General features: G+C 45.3%; 1 protein-coding gene across 2 annotated transcripts in view; it reads left to right on the top strand.

The window, feature by feature from the left end:
- Positions 1–20,686, top strand: part of UXS1 (UDP-glucuronate decarboxylase 1) — an 87,936-nt gene that overhangs the window by 41,358 nt on the left and 25,892 nt on the right. For both annotated transcript variants that reach the window (XM_058667446.1, XM_058667447.1), the window contains exons 5-7: positions 3,308–3,368; positions 16,689–16,869; positions 19,970–20,074. In XM_058667446.1, the coding sequence (XP_058523429.1) occupies positions 3,308–3,368; positions 16,689–16,869; positions 19,970–20,074 (347 nt within the window). The remainder of the gene's footprint in view (positions 1–3,307; positions 3,369–16,688; positions 16,870–19,969; positions 20,075–20,686) is intronic.

Here is a 20,686-nt window from a genome sequence, read left to right on the forward strand (position 1 = left end):
AGCTGGGAGCAGCAGGAGGCAGGCCCTGGAGCCGGAAACTGAACTCAGGCACTGCAGGTGGGACACGGGCATCTTTACTGATAGGCTGACTCCTGCTCTATAGTCCACCCCTATTTGAACTTTTGAAATGAGAAATGTGTCAATTGCATGACTTCCCTGGAGCTTACAAACAAGATCTGTTAAAACAAGAATAAGAATTTAGGCTTAAGAATTTCCTAGGGTCTGCTGGTTGGTGGAGTGGAGGAGCGGGTGGAGGAGCCTGTGGCACTGTTGCAGTCAGCAGTGGCTCTGGGGAAAAGGACCCAGCCCTGGAGGATGCTCACTCAGCTCCCTTGTGCCAAGTGCAGTGTTTGCCTCTGACTCAAGCACACTCTCCCACAGGGATAAGGTCGTTTCTAGGATACTTATACAATGTAAGTGCTGTGTAAGTAGATTGTATATTCTATTGTGCAGGTACTAGTGACAAGCAGAAAAGATTACATGTGTTCAATATAGATGTAACTTTCTACTTGTATTCCCTGGATATTTTCTGTTCACAATTGCTTGAATCCGTGTTGCAGAACCTGTGATGTGGAGGACCAATTGCATATCTTTTCATTTCACCTCCGTGGCTTTGTTCTTCAAATGGATGGCGAATAATGATAATAACGTGTATTCCAAATAAGCCTACTTTTTACTAACGTTTCTACTAAAGAGCAAGGTTAGTTCTAGCATCACATGTGTAAGTAGTGCAGGGTTGTTTTGGAGAGGAGATAGGCCAAGGTCCACTTGGCGTTTTCTTCTCAGTTCTTGTCTGCTTGCCTGTCTCCTGCTCAGGAATGCAGGCTTCCCGGTGGTTAGCACAGCAGGTGCTCAGCTGGAAGTGCCTGAGTGAATCGGCCCCATACGGAGTCCTGTTTTCAGGCTTCTAGAAGCCCCGTGCCTCTCTGTAGTCTGCTTCCCACCTGCCACACTGGGTAAATGGAACAGGTGCTGAGGGACACCGAGTGGCCGCCTGCAGGTGCTGCCCACTCTGCGGAAATGCCATAATGAGTTAATGATGCATATGAATCTAAAAGTTGTTGCCACATGTTAAAAGAAAACAAAGCAGGAAGCCAACAGGTTTTGCTTTTTAGATGAAAGGTTTTAGCCACACTAGATACCCTCCATTTAGTCCATCCTGCACAAGTCACTGCGTGTGTCAGCACCCATGCATTCTCTTTGTTCACAGAGAGTACAAGACAGCCACCTATCGTTTTTTTCCTGGAATAAATAGCACACTAAGTTTCACATGAAGCTTTCTGACGGGCTCTGTGACTCCCCTGTCTGCAGGTTCCAACAACCTCAGAAAATGATTTGGTGGGGAAAAATGCCTTTAGAAAGGTGGGACCTGTTGTTGTCTTGTCATCATTCCCTCAGCATCACCATGCAGCAACTAGTTACCTGGCATTTGGATTGTATTAGGTAGTGTGAGTCACCCAAGACCAATCTGATGACTGCAAGAGAATGTGTTGGTCATAGGCATACAGTATAGAAGGGATTTGAAATCTGGATTTTGGTGTTTACAGGGAACTTTAGAACCCGTGACCTGCAGATACTGGGGGAAATTTTTATTCTAAGCTAGCAACTTGGAATACAACTTGGTTTCTTGACTAAACTGATCTGCTCGCTCCAGGAGCGCTCCTCACAGGGTCGGTTCTCCCCGTCCACTTCTGTGTTCCTGCACATAGCTGCAGTGCCATTCCCCGCCAGAGGGGGCAGAGAATAGGCTTCCACAGTGAGTGAGTGAGGGGATGGCTTCAGCCTGGGCTGGCATCATGGTGCTCTGAGGGCAGATGGGAGCTAGGCGAGTTTCTGTTGTGCTGTGTGACTAAGTGTGGGTGGGATGGCACTGAGGCTAAAGGCATGAATGTTGCAAGTTCAGAGGGTGAGGGGAACTTGCAGACAGTTCTGTTTTGTGTTGCCAGCCCCTTGCTGAATGCTGGATGCTGGCGGGAGCTTATAGAATGACTCAAAAGTTATTTGACAGTTTGGCTTCTCTCTCCCCCAAGTCCTACGGAATTGCCTCCCATTGAAAGCAGCACTTGCCTCTGTCACCCAGTGACAGAATACTCATTGTGGGCAGTATGCATTGGAGACAGGCTGTATCCAGGACAGCCCGTGGACTCACTGTGAGCAGCACGCACTGGAGACAGACTGTATCCAGGGCAGCCCGGGGGCTCACTGTGGGCAGTATGCATTGGAGACAGGCTGTGGCCAGGGCACCCCGTGGGAGGAAAGCTGTAGTTAACCCCTGCTCACGGGGTCACAGAGCTAACAAGGGGAAGGCCTGGGTACCCAGGCACACCTTCCCATCTGCCTATCTCTGGTTTCCTTGTCTATAAGGGAAACTTGATTTTTTTTGAGACTCTGTAAGCTCTTAATGGCACTGTGTGTCTACATTATAATAGAAAGGCCTCTTGTACTGGTTTAAATACCCCTGCACACTGCGTCACATGCAAAGGACACTTGTCAAGGTCTTCTGTCCCATGACACATTACACTCTGTTTCATCAAGCAAAAATGAAAGAAAATGTACTTTGTGCTAGCTATGGGCCTGTGGTGGGGACAGGCACTCTGGATAAAGCCTGTGCCGCCTGGCCTAACACCTCTGAAATTCAAACAGGAACTATGAAGCTGGTCATCTGGATTTTTCTTGAAGCGCCTCTGTTACTAACAGTCATTTCAAGAACGCAGTTTCCAGTCTGGATTCATTGGCTCTGTGTAAGCCGAGGACCCCATGGTGCCTTTAGGGGAGCAAGAGGGCATCGAAACATAAGGTGATACTGAGGAAGGATCAGAGCCTGCATGGACAGACAGCAGTTGCTGCCAGGGTCGCTGGTCAGAAAGGGGAGCTTGGATTTGTGACTGCCCAGAACAGGAGGCACCTATCTGTCTCCGGAACCATGGGAGGCCCTGTCTCCCGCACTGGACCACAGCCTCATGCTGCTGCTTTCTGCCATGCTTCTCATGGTGTCTTCAAAACGCCACTGCCTCCCTTGTTCTTTGTTTCTAACGTGATTTAGAGAGGGGACCCTCTAAAAGCTTCAAGAGGCTTCTTAAATTTTCACCTCTCAAAACATGTTGTCAGTTTAATTCCGAGCAAGGAACAGGTTCAGATATTTCTTAAATTTCAGCTAGACAGTCTTCTGGTCCTCCATTCTCATTTTCAGTCAGGAGAAGTGGCGAACAGTAGCGGTCCTGCAGCCCAGCGTGGCCTTGAGGGTGGATGGGGAGAACAGTCCTGTGAAATGATTGACTCTCACTTTCAATCTCTCCACATTACACAGCTTCACCCAGAAATACCCACCAGTGAAGTTTTTATCAGAAAAGGATCGCAAAAGAATTTTGGTAAGTTTGCACATCGTTGGTATTAGTAATCTAAAGAAAGTTTTTGTTTGTTTTTGACTTGAGAGTCAACTGACATTGCACAGAATTCACGTGTAAGCTTCTGAGTTTATACACCGCTTGAGCATCCAGTTACGGAGTTAAGGATATTTGTTTTTTATTTTTTTTTTATTTTATTTTTTTTTTTTATCATTAAAATTGTTTATTTGAATTTATATGGTCTTGGAGTACATTTGTAGCCAGGTGCTACAGTGCCAAACACATAAGTCCTCACCTGCCCACAAGGCTTTTTCTTTTTTTTTTTTTTTTTTCTTTTATTTATTTATTTATTTTTTTTATTATTTAACTTCATTAATTACATTGTATTATGTGACACAGTTACATAGATACTTGGGTTCTCCCACCCCTCCCCAAACCCTCCCACCATGGTGGATTCCTCCACCTTGTTGCATAACCACAGCTCAAGTTCAGTTGAGATTCCCCCATTGCAAGCATACACCAAACATAGAGTCCAGCATCTTATTGTCCAGTCAAGTTCAACGTCTTCTTAGGTATACCCTCTCTGGTCTGAAGACAGAGCTAGCAGAGTATTATCCCAGTCAATTGAAAGCTCCATCATACCATCAGCAAAAATTTACATCATTATGGAATTAATTGACATAGTAATGAGTAACCAACATGTTAAAAGTAAATGCGAGTTCCCAGCCACCTTCTGTGACCACCTCACCTATACTTCAATTTAGTTTATACACAACATATAACATTCAAAACATAACATGTTATACATAACATCATATCATCTTAAATTAAGGCAAACATGTGGTATTTAACCTTTTGTGATTGGCTCATTTCCCTTAGCATTATGGTTTCCAGTTTGGCCCATTTGGCCACAAAGAACTGCATTTTGTTTTTTTTAATAGCTGAGTAGTATTCCATGGAGTAGATGAACCATAGCTTTCTTATCCAATCCTCTGTTGATGGGCATTTTGGTTGCTTCCATGTTTTTGCAATTACTGATTGTGCTGCTATGAGCATAGGAGTGCATGTTGGTTTCTCATAAAACAATTGTTCTGGATATATTCCTAGGAGTGCTATTGCTGGATCATACGGTATGTTGAATTTGAGTTGTTTGAATATTCTCCATACTGATTTCCATAGAGGCTGTACCAGCCTGCAGCCCCACCAGCAGTGGAGTAGGGATCCCTTTTCCCCGCAACCTCGCCAACAAGTGTTGTTGGTGCTTTTATTCATGTGGGCCAGTCTTACTGGCGTTAGGTGGTACCTCATTGATGTTTTAATTTGGATTTCCCTTATTGCCAGGGAACTTGAGCATTTTTTCATATGTTTATTTGCCATTTGGGTTTGTTCCTTTGTGAAGTGTTTGCCCATTTCCCGTGCCCATTTCTTGAGTGGCTTGTTTGTTTTGACATTTTGGTTGTTTTGTAGCTCTTTGTATATTCTGGAGATTAGCCCTCTATCACCTATGTCGTGCGCAAAGATCTTCTCCCATTCTGTGGGTTGCCTTTTTACTTTGTTGATTGTTTCTCTAGCTGTACAGAAGCTTCTTAGTTTGATGAGGTCCCAATTGTTTATTTTGGTCTCGATTTCTACTGCATTTGGAGTCTTTTTTAGGAAGTGAGGGCCTACCCCTAAGTGTTCCAGTGTGTTTCCAACATTTTCTTCCAAAAGTTTGAAGGTTTCTGGATGTGGGTTTAGATCTGTTATCCATTTAGATCTGATCTTAGTGTATGGTGAGAGATGTGGATCTATTTTTTTGTTTCTGCAGGCTATTAACCAGTTGTCCCAACAGCATTTATTGAACAGACCTTCCCATTTGCCTGGATTGTCGTTTGTCTTTTTGTCAAAGATTATTTGGCTGTATCTGTGTAGGTTTCCTTCTGGTGTTTCTATTCTGCTCCATTGATCTTCCTCTCTATCTTTGTGCCAGTACCACGCTGTTTTGATAACCACTGCCCTATAGTATGTCCAGAGGTCCGGAACTGTGATTCCCCCTGCTAACTTCCTGTTCTTCAGGATGGTTCTAGCTATCCGTGGTTTTTTGTGCTTCCAGATGAACTTTTGGATCATTGTTTCCAGTTCCATGAAGAATGTTTTGGGCAATTTGATTGGGATTGCGTTGAATGTATATATTGCTTTTGGCAGTATAGACATTTTAATGATATTGATTTTACCTATCCAGGAGCATGGGATGTTACTCCATCTTTTGAGGTCTTGTTCAATTTCTTTTTTAAGCAGATTGTAGTTTTCTTCGAATAAGTCTCCTACATTTTTGGTTAGATTTATTCCCAGATATTTCATACTTTTCTCTGTTATTTTGAATGGTATCTTGCTGGTTAAGTCTTTTTCCTTCTTGGGGCTGTTCGCATACACTATGGCTGTTGATTTTTGTTCATTAATTTTGTACCCTGCCACTCTACCAAACTCTCGTACAAGTTCTAGCAGTCTCTGTATTGAGTCTCTTGGCTCTTCTACATAAAGAATCATATCATCTGCATATAGTGAGAGTTTGACTTCTTCGTTTCCCATTTGGATTCCTTTGATTTCTTTTTCTTGTCTTATGGCCTCAGCGAGTACCTCTAGGACTATGTTGAATAGTAGTGGAGAAAGTGGACATCCCTGTCTTGTTCCAGATCTCAGTGGGAAGGGTTCCAGCTTTTCTCCATTCAGTATGATGCTGGCGTTGGGTTTTTCATATATGGCTTTAATTATGTTGTGGATAAGTTTTTGCAGTAGCTCCACTTTTTGAGTTTTTGGTGTGTTGATTTCTCAGGACCTTTTTCTTTTAAAGATTTACTTATTTTTATTAGAAAGTCAGATTTACAGAGAAGAAGATCTTCTGTCCGATGATTCACTTCTCAAGTGGCCACAATGGCCGGAACTGAGCTGATCCAAAGCCAGGAGCCTGGAGCTTCTTCTGGGTCTCCCACATGTGTGCAATAGCTCAAGGCTTTGGGCCGTCCTCGACTGCTTTCTCAGGTCACAAGCAGGGAGCTGGAAGGGAAGCAGGGCTGCCAGGATTAGAACCAGTGCCCATATGGGATCCTGGTGCATATAAGGCAATGACTTTAGCCACTAGGCTACTGTACTGGGCCCTTCTCAGTGCTTCTGCTTGTTATAATCCTGAAAAGAGACCTGCACCCTCTAGTGGTCACTCTCCCTTCCTAGCTGAGTCACTGGACAGCCTCTGAAACGATCTGCTGCCGACATTCATTTACCTTTTGTGGTCATTTCATCTGAGTGAGGTGTGCCACACCATAGCATGAATCAGTACTCCATTCCTTTTTGTAGCTGGACAGTAGTTCATTGTGTGGACAGACACAGCATTTTATTCTTCTGCCTGTCCGTTGATGGACATTTGTGGCCCTTAATCCTCTGACAGCATTTTGAGTAATACTGCTGTGGAGCTAGCAGGTGTAAGCTTCTCTGTGGACAGTCTTCCAGTCCTTCTGGCTTTTGGAAAGGAGTGAACTGTTAGATAGGATGGAAACTTTGGGAAAAGTATGATGCCTTCTTTTTCCATTATGCCGGTTTTTAACCTTCCTGGTTCCTGTATCACTTCAGTGACTACGACGCTTTCTTGACTAATCATGCCCCTGTTGAAGGTCAGTGCAAATTTATCAGTGAAAGAGTTTTCTTTGCCTGTCGTGCAGCACAATGTGAGCAAAGAGACTGAACTTTTTTTTTTTTTAAGTAACAGCCTTTTGGAGATAACAGCCGAACACTGTGTGGCTCACCCTTGAAAGTCTAGAAGCCAGTGGTACTTTGTCTGTTTATGGAGTTGTGCAGTAATCACCACATCCAATCCCAAAGCCTCAAAATCCCTGTGACCATTATTACCTGTTTTCCAGCATCCTCCACACTGCAAGCCGGAGATGGCCCACATCTACTCTCTGTTCACAAAGCTTTGCCGTTTGTTTCATAAAGCTGGACTCGTGTGGTAGTCCTCCGTTTGTGACAGGCTCCTTCTCTTAGTAGAATGTTTTCAAGATCATTCACGTTACACTTCGTATCAGCCTTTATGTATTTCATTGTCAGATAATACATTGTATGGCTACCACATTTGATTAGTACATTTATTATATCGTATGAAAGCTGTTTAGCCTTTTGAGTAACCAACAGAAGTTTGCCAGGGTAGGAGCATCATACATTTCCAGCAGCCGTGCTTGGGGCTTCTGTTAGATTCGCCACTCGCCAAAATGACAGATTCACCGACCACCAGGGAAAAAATAACTCAGCCACATATATGAAAAGAATTGAGATGGCCTTTATTTCAGGGACCCACGGTCACGGGCTTCCTTTCCCCAGGCAGCAGAAAAGCAGATGTGAAGGAGTGGGCTGCAGAGGAAACAGAGCATGGAAGAGACGGGGAAGGGGCTTTGTAAACTCTCCTTGACATGGAAGCCGAGATGGGGTGGGGGTCGCCTCGGTCCTTATATCCCCCCAGATATGGGTCTGTGCCCCTCATTGGTGCAACAGTGGTCTCACCACCTGAGGGGCCCGTCAGAATTCTGCCATCAGTTCCTGGTTTGGTCGGAGGCAAACTCCGCCCTTCTGCGCCCGCCCCCCCCCCCGCCCCCGTGGTAGCCATCAGCTTCCAGCTCCTGTGCACACCAAACACCATTTGTTACTATGCCTTTCCGGTCCTAGCCCCTTAGGTGTGGCGTGAGACCTTTCTGAGGTTTTGATTTACAAGTCCTTGATGGCTAATGACATTGAGCATCTTTTCAAGAGCTTCCCGGTCATTTCCATATCTGTGGAGAAATGTTCTGTTTAGATAACGCAGACTATTTGGTAATTGGATTATTTTCCCTTTATATTATACAGTTATAAAAATCCTTTATATGGCATAGATAGGAGGTTCTTATGAAATACATGATTTGCAATATGTTCTTTCTGAAACTGAGAGTTAGATAAAAGCAGCTTGTTCTCTCCTCAAACGCCTGCGTTGGTAGACTGGCTAAGGCCGCCACTGGGAGCTGGGGGCTCAGTGCAGGTTCCACGTGCTGCCCAGTCACCTGCGCCATCAGATCTTTTTCCTGTGGTAGGCATGAGCAGGAAAGTGCGATCTGGCATTGCGAGTCGGCTGGGAGTGTCTTAGCTGCTAGGCCAGATTCCTGTGACCCCATTGCTTTTCCCTTTCTCCATGGTATTCTTTGAAGCACATTGCTGAAGTCTGTTTTTTTTCCCCTTGACTTTTTAAAAAAATTTTTGTTGCCGTGTTTAAGAAACAGTTTCCCGGGCCCAGCACAGTGGCATAGCGGCTGAAGTCCTCAGCTTGAAAGCATCAGGATCCCATATGGGCGCCAGTTCTAATCCCGGCTGCCGGAGTCCAGCTCCAGCCGAGGTTCGGAACTCAGGAAGGGTGCGTGGATGAGGCGTGAAGAGAGAAAGAAGGAGACGGACCACCAGATTCCTTGATCGTAGTGGACAAAACGAGAAAGCTGTCCGCTTTATTTATACAGAAGCAGTACAAAGTTTTTTCTTAGGAGCATATTAACACAGCTTCAGGGGGGCACAATTTACAACTTCCTGAGAAATGATTGAGGAAGGATTCCACATTCCTTGCTTATCTTGGCTTGCCAGTCTTCATCTGCTCTCCTCAGGTCTGGGCTATAACCTAGGCGCCATCTGCATCAACCAGACCCCTATCTTGTATGAGTTAAAAGGACTGGGGCCTTGTTCTATGGGGATCAGGATTATTGACATTAGTTGGCCATAGGTCTGTAAGCTCACAGTTTGTTAACCAAACAAGTAAAGCAAGGGTAAAAACGGCGGAAAGAATTGCAGTTAGCAATGAACTAAGTTACTCTATTTAAGTTTCAACTCTACAATGGATGAGTGAGTGTTTCCAAAGACAATTCCACAAATTGTTTCAGTATTAGACAAGGCATTATCCATTCCAACGTTGCAACCAAGAGTTTCTCAGTAGACAACACATCTTATGCAGTAATACACTCCTAATACAATTCTTATTCAACTTATCTATCACTAAATGGGAGAAATACATCAAGAGAGAAAAACCATGAAGATCTAAAACAAAAAGTTATAAACATTACATTCCTCCACAACTGCAGGCTCTACAACTTCATAAGTGATCAAACAATAATCAAAAATATCTCTTTATGATGTTAGTGAAATCACCCTATATTTCCTCTAGCTAAAAATTTATGAAAACAACTAAAACAGCTACATTTTCTATATTCTAAAGAATTGCAAGGACAGGCTAACCTTTAAGACCACAGTAACTATATTTTTTGCCTTAGCAGGATAGGCTTCAGGGTTACAGTAGCTATATTCTTCGTCATAGCAGTATGGCCTTTAGGGTCACAGTAACTATATTCTTTGTCATAGCAGAATGACCTTTAGGGTCACAGTAACAGGATAACTTTTAGAGTTCCTCTTATCAAGCCATTCCCCGGAAAGCATGATAAATATCTGGGCCAGATTTTATGGCAATGGGTAAACAGCACAGACTTAATTATACTCCTGTGTGTAGTTAAAGGCCCACTCACCAGGACATCCTCAGTAACATTAACTCTTAAGCTCACATTGGTTGTAAAAGCCATCTCACAGGGGCAGACAATGCCTCAATAGATTACATAGTGGGGTGGTTGAGAGTCCATGCGAGGGGGAGTGAAAACTGCGTCAAGGTGGTCAGAGATGAATCCACTTAGCCCTGCTAAGCAGCTGGTAGCTCCCCGGGCCCTGCCAGTCAGGGAGCTGTTCTCTTCACACCTTCGTGTTATACACACCTACTGCATGGCCTCCATCACCCGGCAGCTCCACTTCCCATCCAGCTCCCTGCTTGTGGCCGGGGAAAGCAGTTGAGGATGGCCCAAAGCCTTGGGACCCTGCACCCGCGTGGGAGACCTTGAGGAGGTTCCTGGCTCCTGGCTTTGGAGCGGCGCAGCACCACCCATTGTGGTCACTTGGGGAGTGAAACATCGGACGGAAGATCTTCCTCTCTGTCTCTCCTCCTCTCTGAGTATCTGATTTTGCAATAAAAATTATATAAGTCTTTACCAAAAAAAGAAGAAGAAAAGAAACAGTTTCCTGATTTAAGTTGACTAGAGCTTACTGTTTTAATTTAGGTCTGTGATCCATTTTGAGAAGCTTTTTAATATAGTATTATGTAAGGGTGCATCGTCCATCCTTCTGTTGTCTGTGGCTGCCGAGCTGTCCAGCATAGCTTAGTGAAATGACTGCTGATTGCCTGTTGAGTTGTCCTGTGACGCTCATCCTGAGGGTCTCAGGACCATTGATGTATTTCTTTTCATGTACTGATTCACTTTCAAATGGCCACAATGGATAGGCTGGACCAGGCTAAAACCAGGAGCCAGAAGCTTCTTTGGGTCTCCCACATGGGTACAGAGGCCAAGCTTTCCCAGGCACATCAGCAGGGAGATGGAGCAGAAGAGGAACAGCCAGGTCATGAACCAGGGCCCGTGAGATAACAGTGTTGTCGACATCAACTTTAGCCACTGTGCCACAGTGTTGACCCCAGCAATTATTTCTCTGAAATTTTTTCCTTCTTTCTCCTCCTTCCTGTCGTCTCTTTGAATTCATATTTGTGCACATACTGATGTCCTGTAATCATCTGAGGCTCTGTATTTTTCTGAACAACACGATGTAGCGGTGGTACGCTGACGTTTGTGCTAGAAGTAAGCTAGAGACAGTTTAAAGTACACAGACAGATCTGCCTAGATGATGTGTAAATTAAACTTCTCACGTGAAGAAGCTGAGCATCGGTGGGGTCCTGGGCCAGATCCCTATTGATGTTGAGCGATGACTATTTTGTGGGAATTCTGATGTTGCCTGCAGCCCGCACCTGCAGCCTGTATGTTCAAGTGACATCTTTGTTTTCTTTCATGGAGGTCAGTTTCCCCCACATCCTGAAACGTCTGCCTGTTAGTCTGCCTTGTAGCCTTGGCCTCAGCCCCTGGTAGCAGTGATTCTGACAGATTTCCGTGGACTGTCTCCTTCTCTCCTGGGCTCGGCTGTCTGCCTCTTGTGGCATCACACCCAACTGTTAAGTTTTGATCATTGCCAGCTGATGTTTGCTTCCAACAGTGCTTTGTGAGTAAAGTCTCCCTCAGATGCAGTTCAATTCCAGGCCTTTTCAGAGGTGGATTTTGAGGTTGCTTCCTATGCCGGGAAGGCTCCTCATTGCCCCTTTCCTGGGTTTCCTCTGGCAGACGAGCTGATCTCGATTCCGGCATGTTTATTCTGAGCGACTGTCCCTTGCTCTTTGCTCATTAAGCTCCCACTGCTTTTGAGAACATGCTTGTGCTTGAACTTCCCTATGTTTTCTTTGAAATGAAGTCAGTTCCTGTGAGGACAGCTGTGGAGCCCCTTGCATGGATGAGCTCTGTCTGCAGAGGATGTCTGCGAGCCAGGGCTGTGGAGTTGAGGATAGAGGGGTCTGCCTTTCCTCTGGCTGTGGAGCCCAGGCCCTAGGAGTAGGCCGGGGGAACCCGAATCCTGTGGTTCTCCGCTGTGTTGTCCAGGAGCATTCAGCCACACTCAGCACGCTCTGAACTTGGGTGGGGAGGAGAGGAAGAGGAAGGTACAGGGAGGAGGTCATGAACCAAGTGTCATATTCTCTTGGCTCTTCTCGTGTAGATTTTGTTGAAATTGTTACTCCATTTGGTATAGATGCCTAACACAAGTTTGAGAGAATTTTGTGGTTTGGATTTTTTTAAATTAGTTTGAGAAGCTGGTTTCCTCTGCAAATGGCCACCTTGGTCAGGAATGGGTCAGGCTGAAGCGAGGAGCTGGAAGCTCAATCAGGTGTCTCAGTTGGGTGGCAGGGGCCCAGCTGCTGGTGCCATCGCTGCTGCCTGCAAGGGGCTGGGTGGGCAGGAAATAAGTCAGGATTGAGCTAGAGGCAGGTTTTGAACAGTGGTACTTAACCATTGGCATTTTTTTTTACATTTAGAAATATTTTATGTTGTCTTATGATATAGTTCCATAGACTTGGTGGTTGCCCAGGCCCTTTCGCAAGGTTACCCGCCACCCATTGGTTTCCCCTCTAGTTTTATAATGGATGTCCTCCATGAACAGTCACAAGTCCATCATGATGTTGAAATGTTTCCCAACAAGGTAGGCGTGGACATTGTCAGTGCCCATCATCTTACTGTTGGGATATATTCAGTTCTCTCACTGGGAGTCCATCTTTGGTCTCTATGTATAGAGACATACAGCACTTTGTTTCCACATATGAACATATCAAACCTGCTACACTTCCATTTTATATCCCTTAAATTACAGCACCATTGAGCACAGTCCACATAAGGGTGAAAGTAATAAGTTTTCATCAATGTGAATTTAACAAGCATGCGGCTAAAATAAAAATACATCAGAGGGGTGGTGAAAACAGGAATCAAGAACCTTCCTGTAGGAATAGACGCCAGTGCAGCATCCTTGTGGCACTGAGGAAATTACAGTTAAAAACTAGACCTTCGTTACTCATCATAGGTAGCAAAACAGTGTTGAAATGGATATTTGCAACCTCAAGTGTTTACAAGCAATCCATCTCTTATGAATGATCAATTAATGGGAGACATACAAATAAATAGTAAGTGTGAAAAGACAAGATTCACTATAAAAATAATTAGATTTGACCCCACAAAAGTGTAAATTGAAACAACAGAGCCATTCCATAAGAAGATGAGCAAAACAATCCTTAGCGATATTAACGTTGAGATTTTTGATAGAAGTTATCTTATATCACAGCAAACATGTGGTATCTGACCTTTGGAGATTGGCTCATTTCCCCGAGCATAATAGTCTCCAATTCAGCCTACTTGGCTACAAACGATTGTATTTCATTCTTTTTAATAGTTGAGTAGTACTCCATAGAATAGATGAGCCACAGTTTCTTTATCCAGTCCTCTGTTGATGGGCACGTAGGTTGTTTCCAAGTTTTTGCAATTTGTGATTGTGCTGCAGTGAACGCAGGGGTGCATGTTTGCCTTCTCATGTATCAGGTTCTTTGACGATCCAGGAATAGAATTTTCAGTTGCTTGAGTAATCTGCATACTGACTTCTACAGTGGCTGCACCAGCCTGCATTCCCACCAGCAGTGGAGTAGAGTTCCTTTTCCCTCCCACGTCCTCACCAGCAGGTATTGTTGGTAGTTAACGCCATCCTTACTGGAGTTAAGTGGAACCTCAATGTTGTTTTGTTTCAATTTCCCTTATTGCTAGGGAGTTTGGGGACTACATTAAACTAAGAAGCTTCTGCATAGCAAGGAAACAATCAACAAAATAAAAAAGCAGCCAACAGAGTGGGAGAAAATCTTTGCACACTACCCAGGAGACAAGGGGCTAATATCCACAGTATACAGAGATCTCCAGCATGGCCATAACAACAAAAGAAACAAGCCAGTGAAGAAATGGGTGAAGGAAATGAGCAGATATTTTTCCAAGGAATCAATCCAAATGGGCAATAGATATATGCAAAAAAAAAAAAAAACATCAGCATCTTAACCAGCTTCTAAAGCACAAGGCCAAATGCCTGTCTCCGACTTCTACAGTTCTGGTTATTGATTGGCTGATTGAAGTTTGCATCAGTTGGGTACTGTTGGAGAATAGGTCTGTGGAATGCCTCACACAGCTGTTCACAGAATTTCTTTCTTTTTTTTTTTTTGTCTGTGACAATAAATGACTATTTTTCTTTCACCTGTCATTTGGGTTGTAGCAGTGTGTATCCCAAAGACTCTGTTCCTCCTGCTGTTCCAAGAAGGCTTACATAAATTGGGCCCAGACTCTAAAATCTCAACAGTTGTGTGCCCATCATTCAGGGTTTTTTCTGTCACTCGCAAAATGTGTGTGAATTTGAAATCATTGGTGTCTCAAGGTTAATTTTTTCTTATCAGACCAATCAAAATGTGATGGTCTTGTGTCAGTGTGTTTTGTGTTGTTGTAACAGGGAACTCCAGACTAGGTGATTTACTGTGAGCTAGAAGTTAGCCTCTCATGGTTCTGGTGGCTGGGAGCGCCAGGATCCAGGCCTGCTACCAGCCCTCTGTGCTCCATCATACAATGGCAGAAAGGAAAAGAGAGGGCAGGAGAGAGGAAGAAGAGGCCACAGTCATCCGTGTAATCATGGATCTGCTTCTGAGGTAGCAGCACTCATCCATCTATGAGGACAACACCTTTCTAGACTAATCCCCTGTCGTTAAGTTGCAACTCCCACGTGGTGGCCCTGGATGTTAAGTTTCTAGCACATGCATTTGGGGGACCATGCGCAAACTCCAGCAGCACTAGTAGATGGAACTTACTCAGTAGTGCCAGGGTTACTGTTTCCATGTGGGCTGTTCTTTCCATGGATCCCGAATGTTCCAGAGTAAAATTCACTTTACACAGCATCACTACAAATGGACCTAGCATTCCCCACTCATCTGCTGTCCCATAGGGTAAGCATATGGAAAGTCATTTGGCACATGTGTCTCACACATTATTTCTAGACCATAAAGGCTTTTCAGTGATTGGTGAAGCCTTAGGACAAAGGAGAGTTTTGTTGGGAAGTGTAGAAGAAAGTGGGTGTGCTTGCTGACCTTGAGCTGCCTGTAGGACCCACCAGAGAAAGCACTGGAAGCACGTGGACTTGAGCTCCTACATTGCAAAGCTCTCCGTGTCCTAAGCATTTGCAGGAAAGTAGTCTTCATTCTCCTCCGGTAGTGTCCCTTGGGAACGAGCTTGGTGATGTTCCTGAGAAAGCTTTCCAAAGGCTGTGCTTCTGGGTTTGGTTTCCGTTTGAAATACTCGCCTGGTGGGCTGAACGTGCTGAGGAAAAAATGTTATAACTTCCCATTTATGTCACACAAGTCCTTTAGTATTCTCAATAGAAGAGAGTTGCTCAAGAAAATAATTGAAATGCATAGTAATCCAGGTGAATTTCTATAATTATTTTAATTTAAAATTTTATTTCTTTGAAATGTAGAAAGACAGGTTTTTCCATCTGCTAGACGACTCCCCAGATGTTCCCAGCAGCTGGCACTGGGTGCATCCAGAGCCGTGGGCTGAGAACTCTTGCAGAGTCTGTGGTGTGGATGCCATGAACCCACTACTTGAGACGTCCCCACTGCCTCGTGGTGTTCGCATTAGTAGGAAGCAGGAATTGGGAGCAGAGCTGGCACTTGCCCTCGGACACTCTGATATGCGATGCACGCATTTTAATCAGCATCTTGACCACCACCCCAAACGCATGCCCCTCCCAGGAAGTGTATATCACTGCCAAAATATTGACCTGTTAGAGATGGTGGTGTATAGTTTAGTGCATTACACTCAGCTCGTTGCTGTCAGCCAGCTATTTTAGGTAAATTGGTAGTTACATTGCCACAGAATATTTTTTGAAACATTTACATATATGTTTATTAATCAGAAGAGGTTAAAGTTCTTTAAAATAGGATAATTTTGACTTAGATACTGTGGAACCTTTGACCAAATACAATAAATTGAAGATTTATTAATGCAATGAAGTTTAATTTTATGAATCAGGCATGTTAGTAGTGAGTCAAATTTGAAATTCAGTCATTTTTCTTCAGAATCTTCTTGTTGTTGTGGAGGTGCACTTGTGGAATGGAGGTTTGTAAGTCCATTTTCTGCTGTCCCAACAAAATGCCTGGAGCCGAGCTCTGTATAGAGAAGTGTGTTTAGCTCATGGTTTTGGAGTCCAAGAATTCATTTATCATATAACCCCCTTCGTTTGGTTTCTGGCGGAGACCGCATGGCAGGTGTCATTATGGCAAGATTGCTTGCAGGAGGCATCATGCGTCAAGACCAGAAGGGTAGGGCAAAGCTGGGCTTGCTCTTTGAGACAGTCCTCTTGGGTGGACTGTTGGGAGGTTAATTCCTCCCAGAGGCAGCATCCCTGTATCAGCGCACTGAGGACCAAATTTCATGCACTTAAGTACTTGGGGGCAGAATGTTGCTGTTTCTGAATCTTAGCAGTAGGAGGGCTAAAGGTAAAACAAACTGATGGCGGAGAGAGCATGTGTTTCGGATGGCTGTAGGTTTATTCTGTCCTGCAGACCTCAGTGAAAAACTGAGCTTGGGTGTCAGTTCCTTATCTCTGATAAAAGGACATTTTGGAAGTAGTGCTGGCTGTTAAGCATCAGGACTGCTGTGACTTAGAGCGTCGCGCTAGTGTGTCCACCAGAGCGTGTGTGAATACCTGGTTGGTGGTTGAGGGAGGGTCTCCGTGGGAGTGGCCTGCGACTGGCTGCGCCACGCATGGTTATCACCACGCTCTCCAGTGCTGTTTCCAGGAATGTCTTACATGCATGTCCTCCTGCAGATAACCGGAGGCGCAGGGTTCGTGGGCTCCCATCTCACCGACAAACTCATGATGGACGGCCATGAGGTCACCGTGGTGGACAACTTCTTCACAGGCCGCAAGAGAAACGTGGAGCACTGGATTGGCCACGAGAACTTCGAGCTGATTAACCACGATGTGGTGGAGCCTCTCTACATTGAAGGTGAGAGGAACCTGCACGTGGTCATTGTTTTCCGTTTGGTAGATGGTCCCGCCTGGGGCAGCTGGATTCCCCCAGGGCCGTCCTTGTGGCCTGGCCGCGCCGAGTGTTGTGTTCTGCTTTTGAAATGAGCTGACTGTGTGCAGGGCAGCACCTTAGTGCCAGGGGTGGGGTCTCAGTGTGCTGGTGGCGAAAGAGTCTTTGCAAATGAACCCAAGCAAATGTGCCCAGGGATTTCTGAGTGCTGTGGATGGACTAAAATCCCATGTCCTTGTAAGGAAGGCGGAGATGAGAGAGGATAAGGTGGAGTGGGGTCACAGAGGCCATGGCAAGGAGCGCTGAAGGAGGTGAGGGGAGGATTCTCCTTTAGAGCTGCTGGAGGAAGCGTGGCTTTGCTGACACCTTGCTGTCAGACTTTGCCTGCTGTGTACAGGCACCTGGTTTGCGGTACTTGAGTAGAGCAGCCACGCGGGCTGCTCATTGAGCAGGCTTCCAGAGACTACAGTCCGCTTCCTCCAAGACTCTGTAAGCTGTGTTGCTCATAGACGCCTCTGAGGAGCCCGCAGACTTAACTGTATTGTCGCCTTTATGTGACCACGGCTCAACAACCCCTGCCTCAAGGGCGAACTGGAGTCAGTTTAGGTCAGACTTGACTGCACAGCGGCCGAGAACTCAGCCTTGGATCCAGCTCCAAGTGTGCAGCTAACCGCCCCTCCCACGACGCCCGCTGCCGCAGGAGTGTAGCATTCCACTCGTCCTCCGTGCTTCGGGTCAGATCGTAACCATTTCCTGCGTGCCAGTAAAAAGTACCTTGAGGAATCAGTGTCACTGCTGAGCAGTTCTCACTGCTTGAATATGTCGTAGCTACTTAGTGCTACTCGGTATCCTCCAGAGAGGGTTATTACAAATACCCCTGTCTGAATCTTCTATCTGCAGTAGAAACCATCTGCTAATTGCGCCCAGGCATGCTGTTGTCTTTCCTTCATCGTTCAGTGGTATCGTCTTCTCTTCTCTATTAAGCATATTGAGCCTTATCTTAAACAACTAGCAGTATTTCACTGACATGACAGAAAGCAGTGTTTCAGTGTGCATTTCTTTGGCTGCTAAAAAAGGTTAGACTTTCTAAAGTGTTAATTCATAAAACGAATTCCAAATTGTTTTCGCTCACTTTCAGAGTTTTAGGCAGTAGGGACGTGAGCCGGTGGACACAGTTACAGCATTGCTTCCCCAGTCTAGCTGTTGCCTTTCCACTTCATTGAGCTGGTATCATTTCAATATGATCTGATCTGCCTATATTCCTTTGCTGTTTCTTCTGTGCCTTGTATATTCTCACAATGCCAAGATTGCGTAAATAGTTAACATTTCTGAAGTAGTCAGTTTTTTATTGGCTTCCTGCTTCCTTTTGAAGCACTTGGCCGGTAATTTGGGGTTCACATGAGGACTAGGCTGCAGTTTTAGTGAAGACAACTTAGGCGGTTGTCTGATACACCAGGGTTGGGGTGTAGTGTGGGTGTCCCCTAGGAACCCATTGTTCCTGGAGGATTGGCCCTCAGCAAGGTGGTATTGGGTGGAGCTGTGGATGATTTTTTTTTTTAATAATAATAGATTTATTTTGTTTTTGGTGATGTTTACATTGTTAAGAATGCACCTCCACGGGGACCACCAACTAGGGTAGGGAGGGTCAAGAAATGGAGGAAGATGGCTGAGATTACTGTTTGCAGCCTTTTTTCTTCCTATATCTGGGAAAAGTGGGGAGAGAAGGGGGTTGAGCCACTCCCAATAGCCCAAACACATCAGCAGCTGGACATGGGGGATGGCCACCCGACGTCATCCCAGGGTCCCCAGTGTGGAGCATGTCTGAGAGTACTGCCCAAGTGGTCTTGATGGTTCTGAGATGCTGTTGATTTCATTGCTGCAGGGATGAGGAAATTGTGCTAAGGTCCTTTGGCTGGCATGGTCCACCTTAATCTCTCCACTCACCCAGATATTTGCTGTCAGAGCTTGACCAGAACTGTCCAATTTGTTCTGCATGCATGGTACTAGACGTCCTCTGCAGGACTCGGTGAACTGCTCGTCGTGTCCCCCGTGTGCTTCTGGGCTTGCTATCCACTACACAGGCTTCAGCAACTGAGGAGACCCAGTTCTGGCACATGCACTCCACAGTCAAACCACACAGCCTGTAGTTTTCCCTGTGCTTGCAGTTCTGAGTCCAGTGGTCCAGTTGGGGTGTGGGGGATCCTCAACGAAGGCTCACCAGAGATGACCCCAGACCTGACTCCTTGTGTGCCAGCCAGTGTAGGGCCTGGCTTTTTCCGTCTCTCACCTCAGCCTACACACACACTGGTGGTTGCAGTTGCCCGATTAGTTCCCCAACCCCATCTGATATACGGGTTGCAACTGAATGCTGCAGCCTAGCCTAACCCTGCCCACCACACACTCAGCCCTCACGCACACCAGCAGGAACTTCAGCCTAGTCAGGGTGGCCCCCCAGGATCTCCCGTCAGGCCCCGACCCCAGCCACATTATTGCATATACTGATTTGTGCATCAGACTGGCCCAGTTCGTCCCTCGTCCCGTTCAGGTCTCGTCCAAAATCCCCCTAAGTAGCTGGCACTTATGCTGGCAGTGCCACTGCCCATCAGGCCAGGCCCGCTCACCAGTGGGAGCTGCAGCCCACTACACGAGTCCCTACAATTTCCCTACTTCGCCCACTCCCAGCCCCAGATCTTTTATGTATGTTGCTTCACAACAAAATGAAACATTTACTTTGGATAATCAGGCTGAATTCTGTGATTTGAGTGTTTTATCTGGGACAGGTACCTCAGAAAACAATCAACTCGGTGATCAGATTTCCACCGACTCAGAGTGTTTTGTCTCTAGAAGACTGGACTTTGTATTTTTGTTGTAATTACCAAATGTGAATTAGTGTCTATACATAGTAACATGGTAACAACTAGAATTTCAGTGAAAGAAACACTGTTGCCATTAATAAATGGTAGAATTCTTGGGAGGGCCTGTGTGCGCGCGCGCGTGCGCGCGCGCGCGCGCATGCATACATGCCTGCCTTTTGTAGGAATAACAGACTTTTATTTTGTTTCTGCAGTGGATCAGATATACCATCTGGCCTCTCCAGCCTCCCCTCCCAACTATATGTATAATCCTATCAAGACGCTGAAGACCAATACAATTGGGACGCTAAACATGCTGGGTGAGTTGTCGTTGTCTTCTGTTTGCTGCCCTGGCTGGGGACCTGTGAGATTTCAGGCGTAGGTAGAATAGCCCCATCTTGTCTGGGAGGCCACCTGCAGTAGATGAGACCATGGGTGATACCACGCCCAATGATTTTGCACCTTCTCCATCTTAACTGATTTTTTCATCGCACACCACGGTGTGCTTCTGTAGTTTGAAGTGTAACAACAAAACTGGCATGAGTTTTGTTTACCTTCACAATGTCATGAGTACAAAATGAATTCTCACCATAGTTCTCAGCAACCTCACATATACTTGGAAATTTTTTCATTATTGAGAACTTAAACCTTTTCACTTAGAGAAGCATTTTATAAATTCTCGTTGGCATATTTGAGTGGGCACCATCACTCTTCTAGCTTTCAGAGGCAATTTTTAAGTAAGAGAAGGGTGACTTGAACACAAGAACTATAATACTACAGCCGTCGATCTGACCACCTGAGTTACTGAGTGGCTTGATACAGGATTTTATCACATAAAACAGCACAAAATTGAACTTAGGAATTTCTGCTTGCTTCCGAAAAGCTTCTACCTCATTTTTTTTTTTTTTGGATGGCAATTGACTGTAGCTAAC

The sequence above is a fragment of the Ochotona princeps genome, chromosome 8 (genome assembly GCF_030435755.1).
Source record: "Ochotona princeps isolate mOchPri1 chromosome 8, mOchPri1.hap1, whole genome shotgun sequence".
Taxonomy (NCBI): Eukaryota; Metazoa; Chordata; class Mammalia; order Lagomorpha; family Ochotonidae; genus Ochotona; species Ochotona princeps.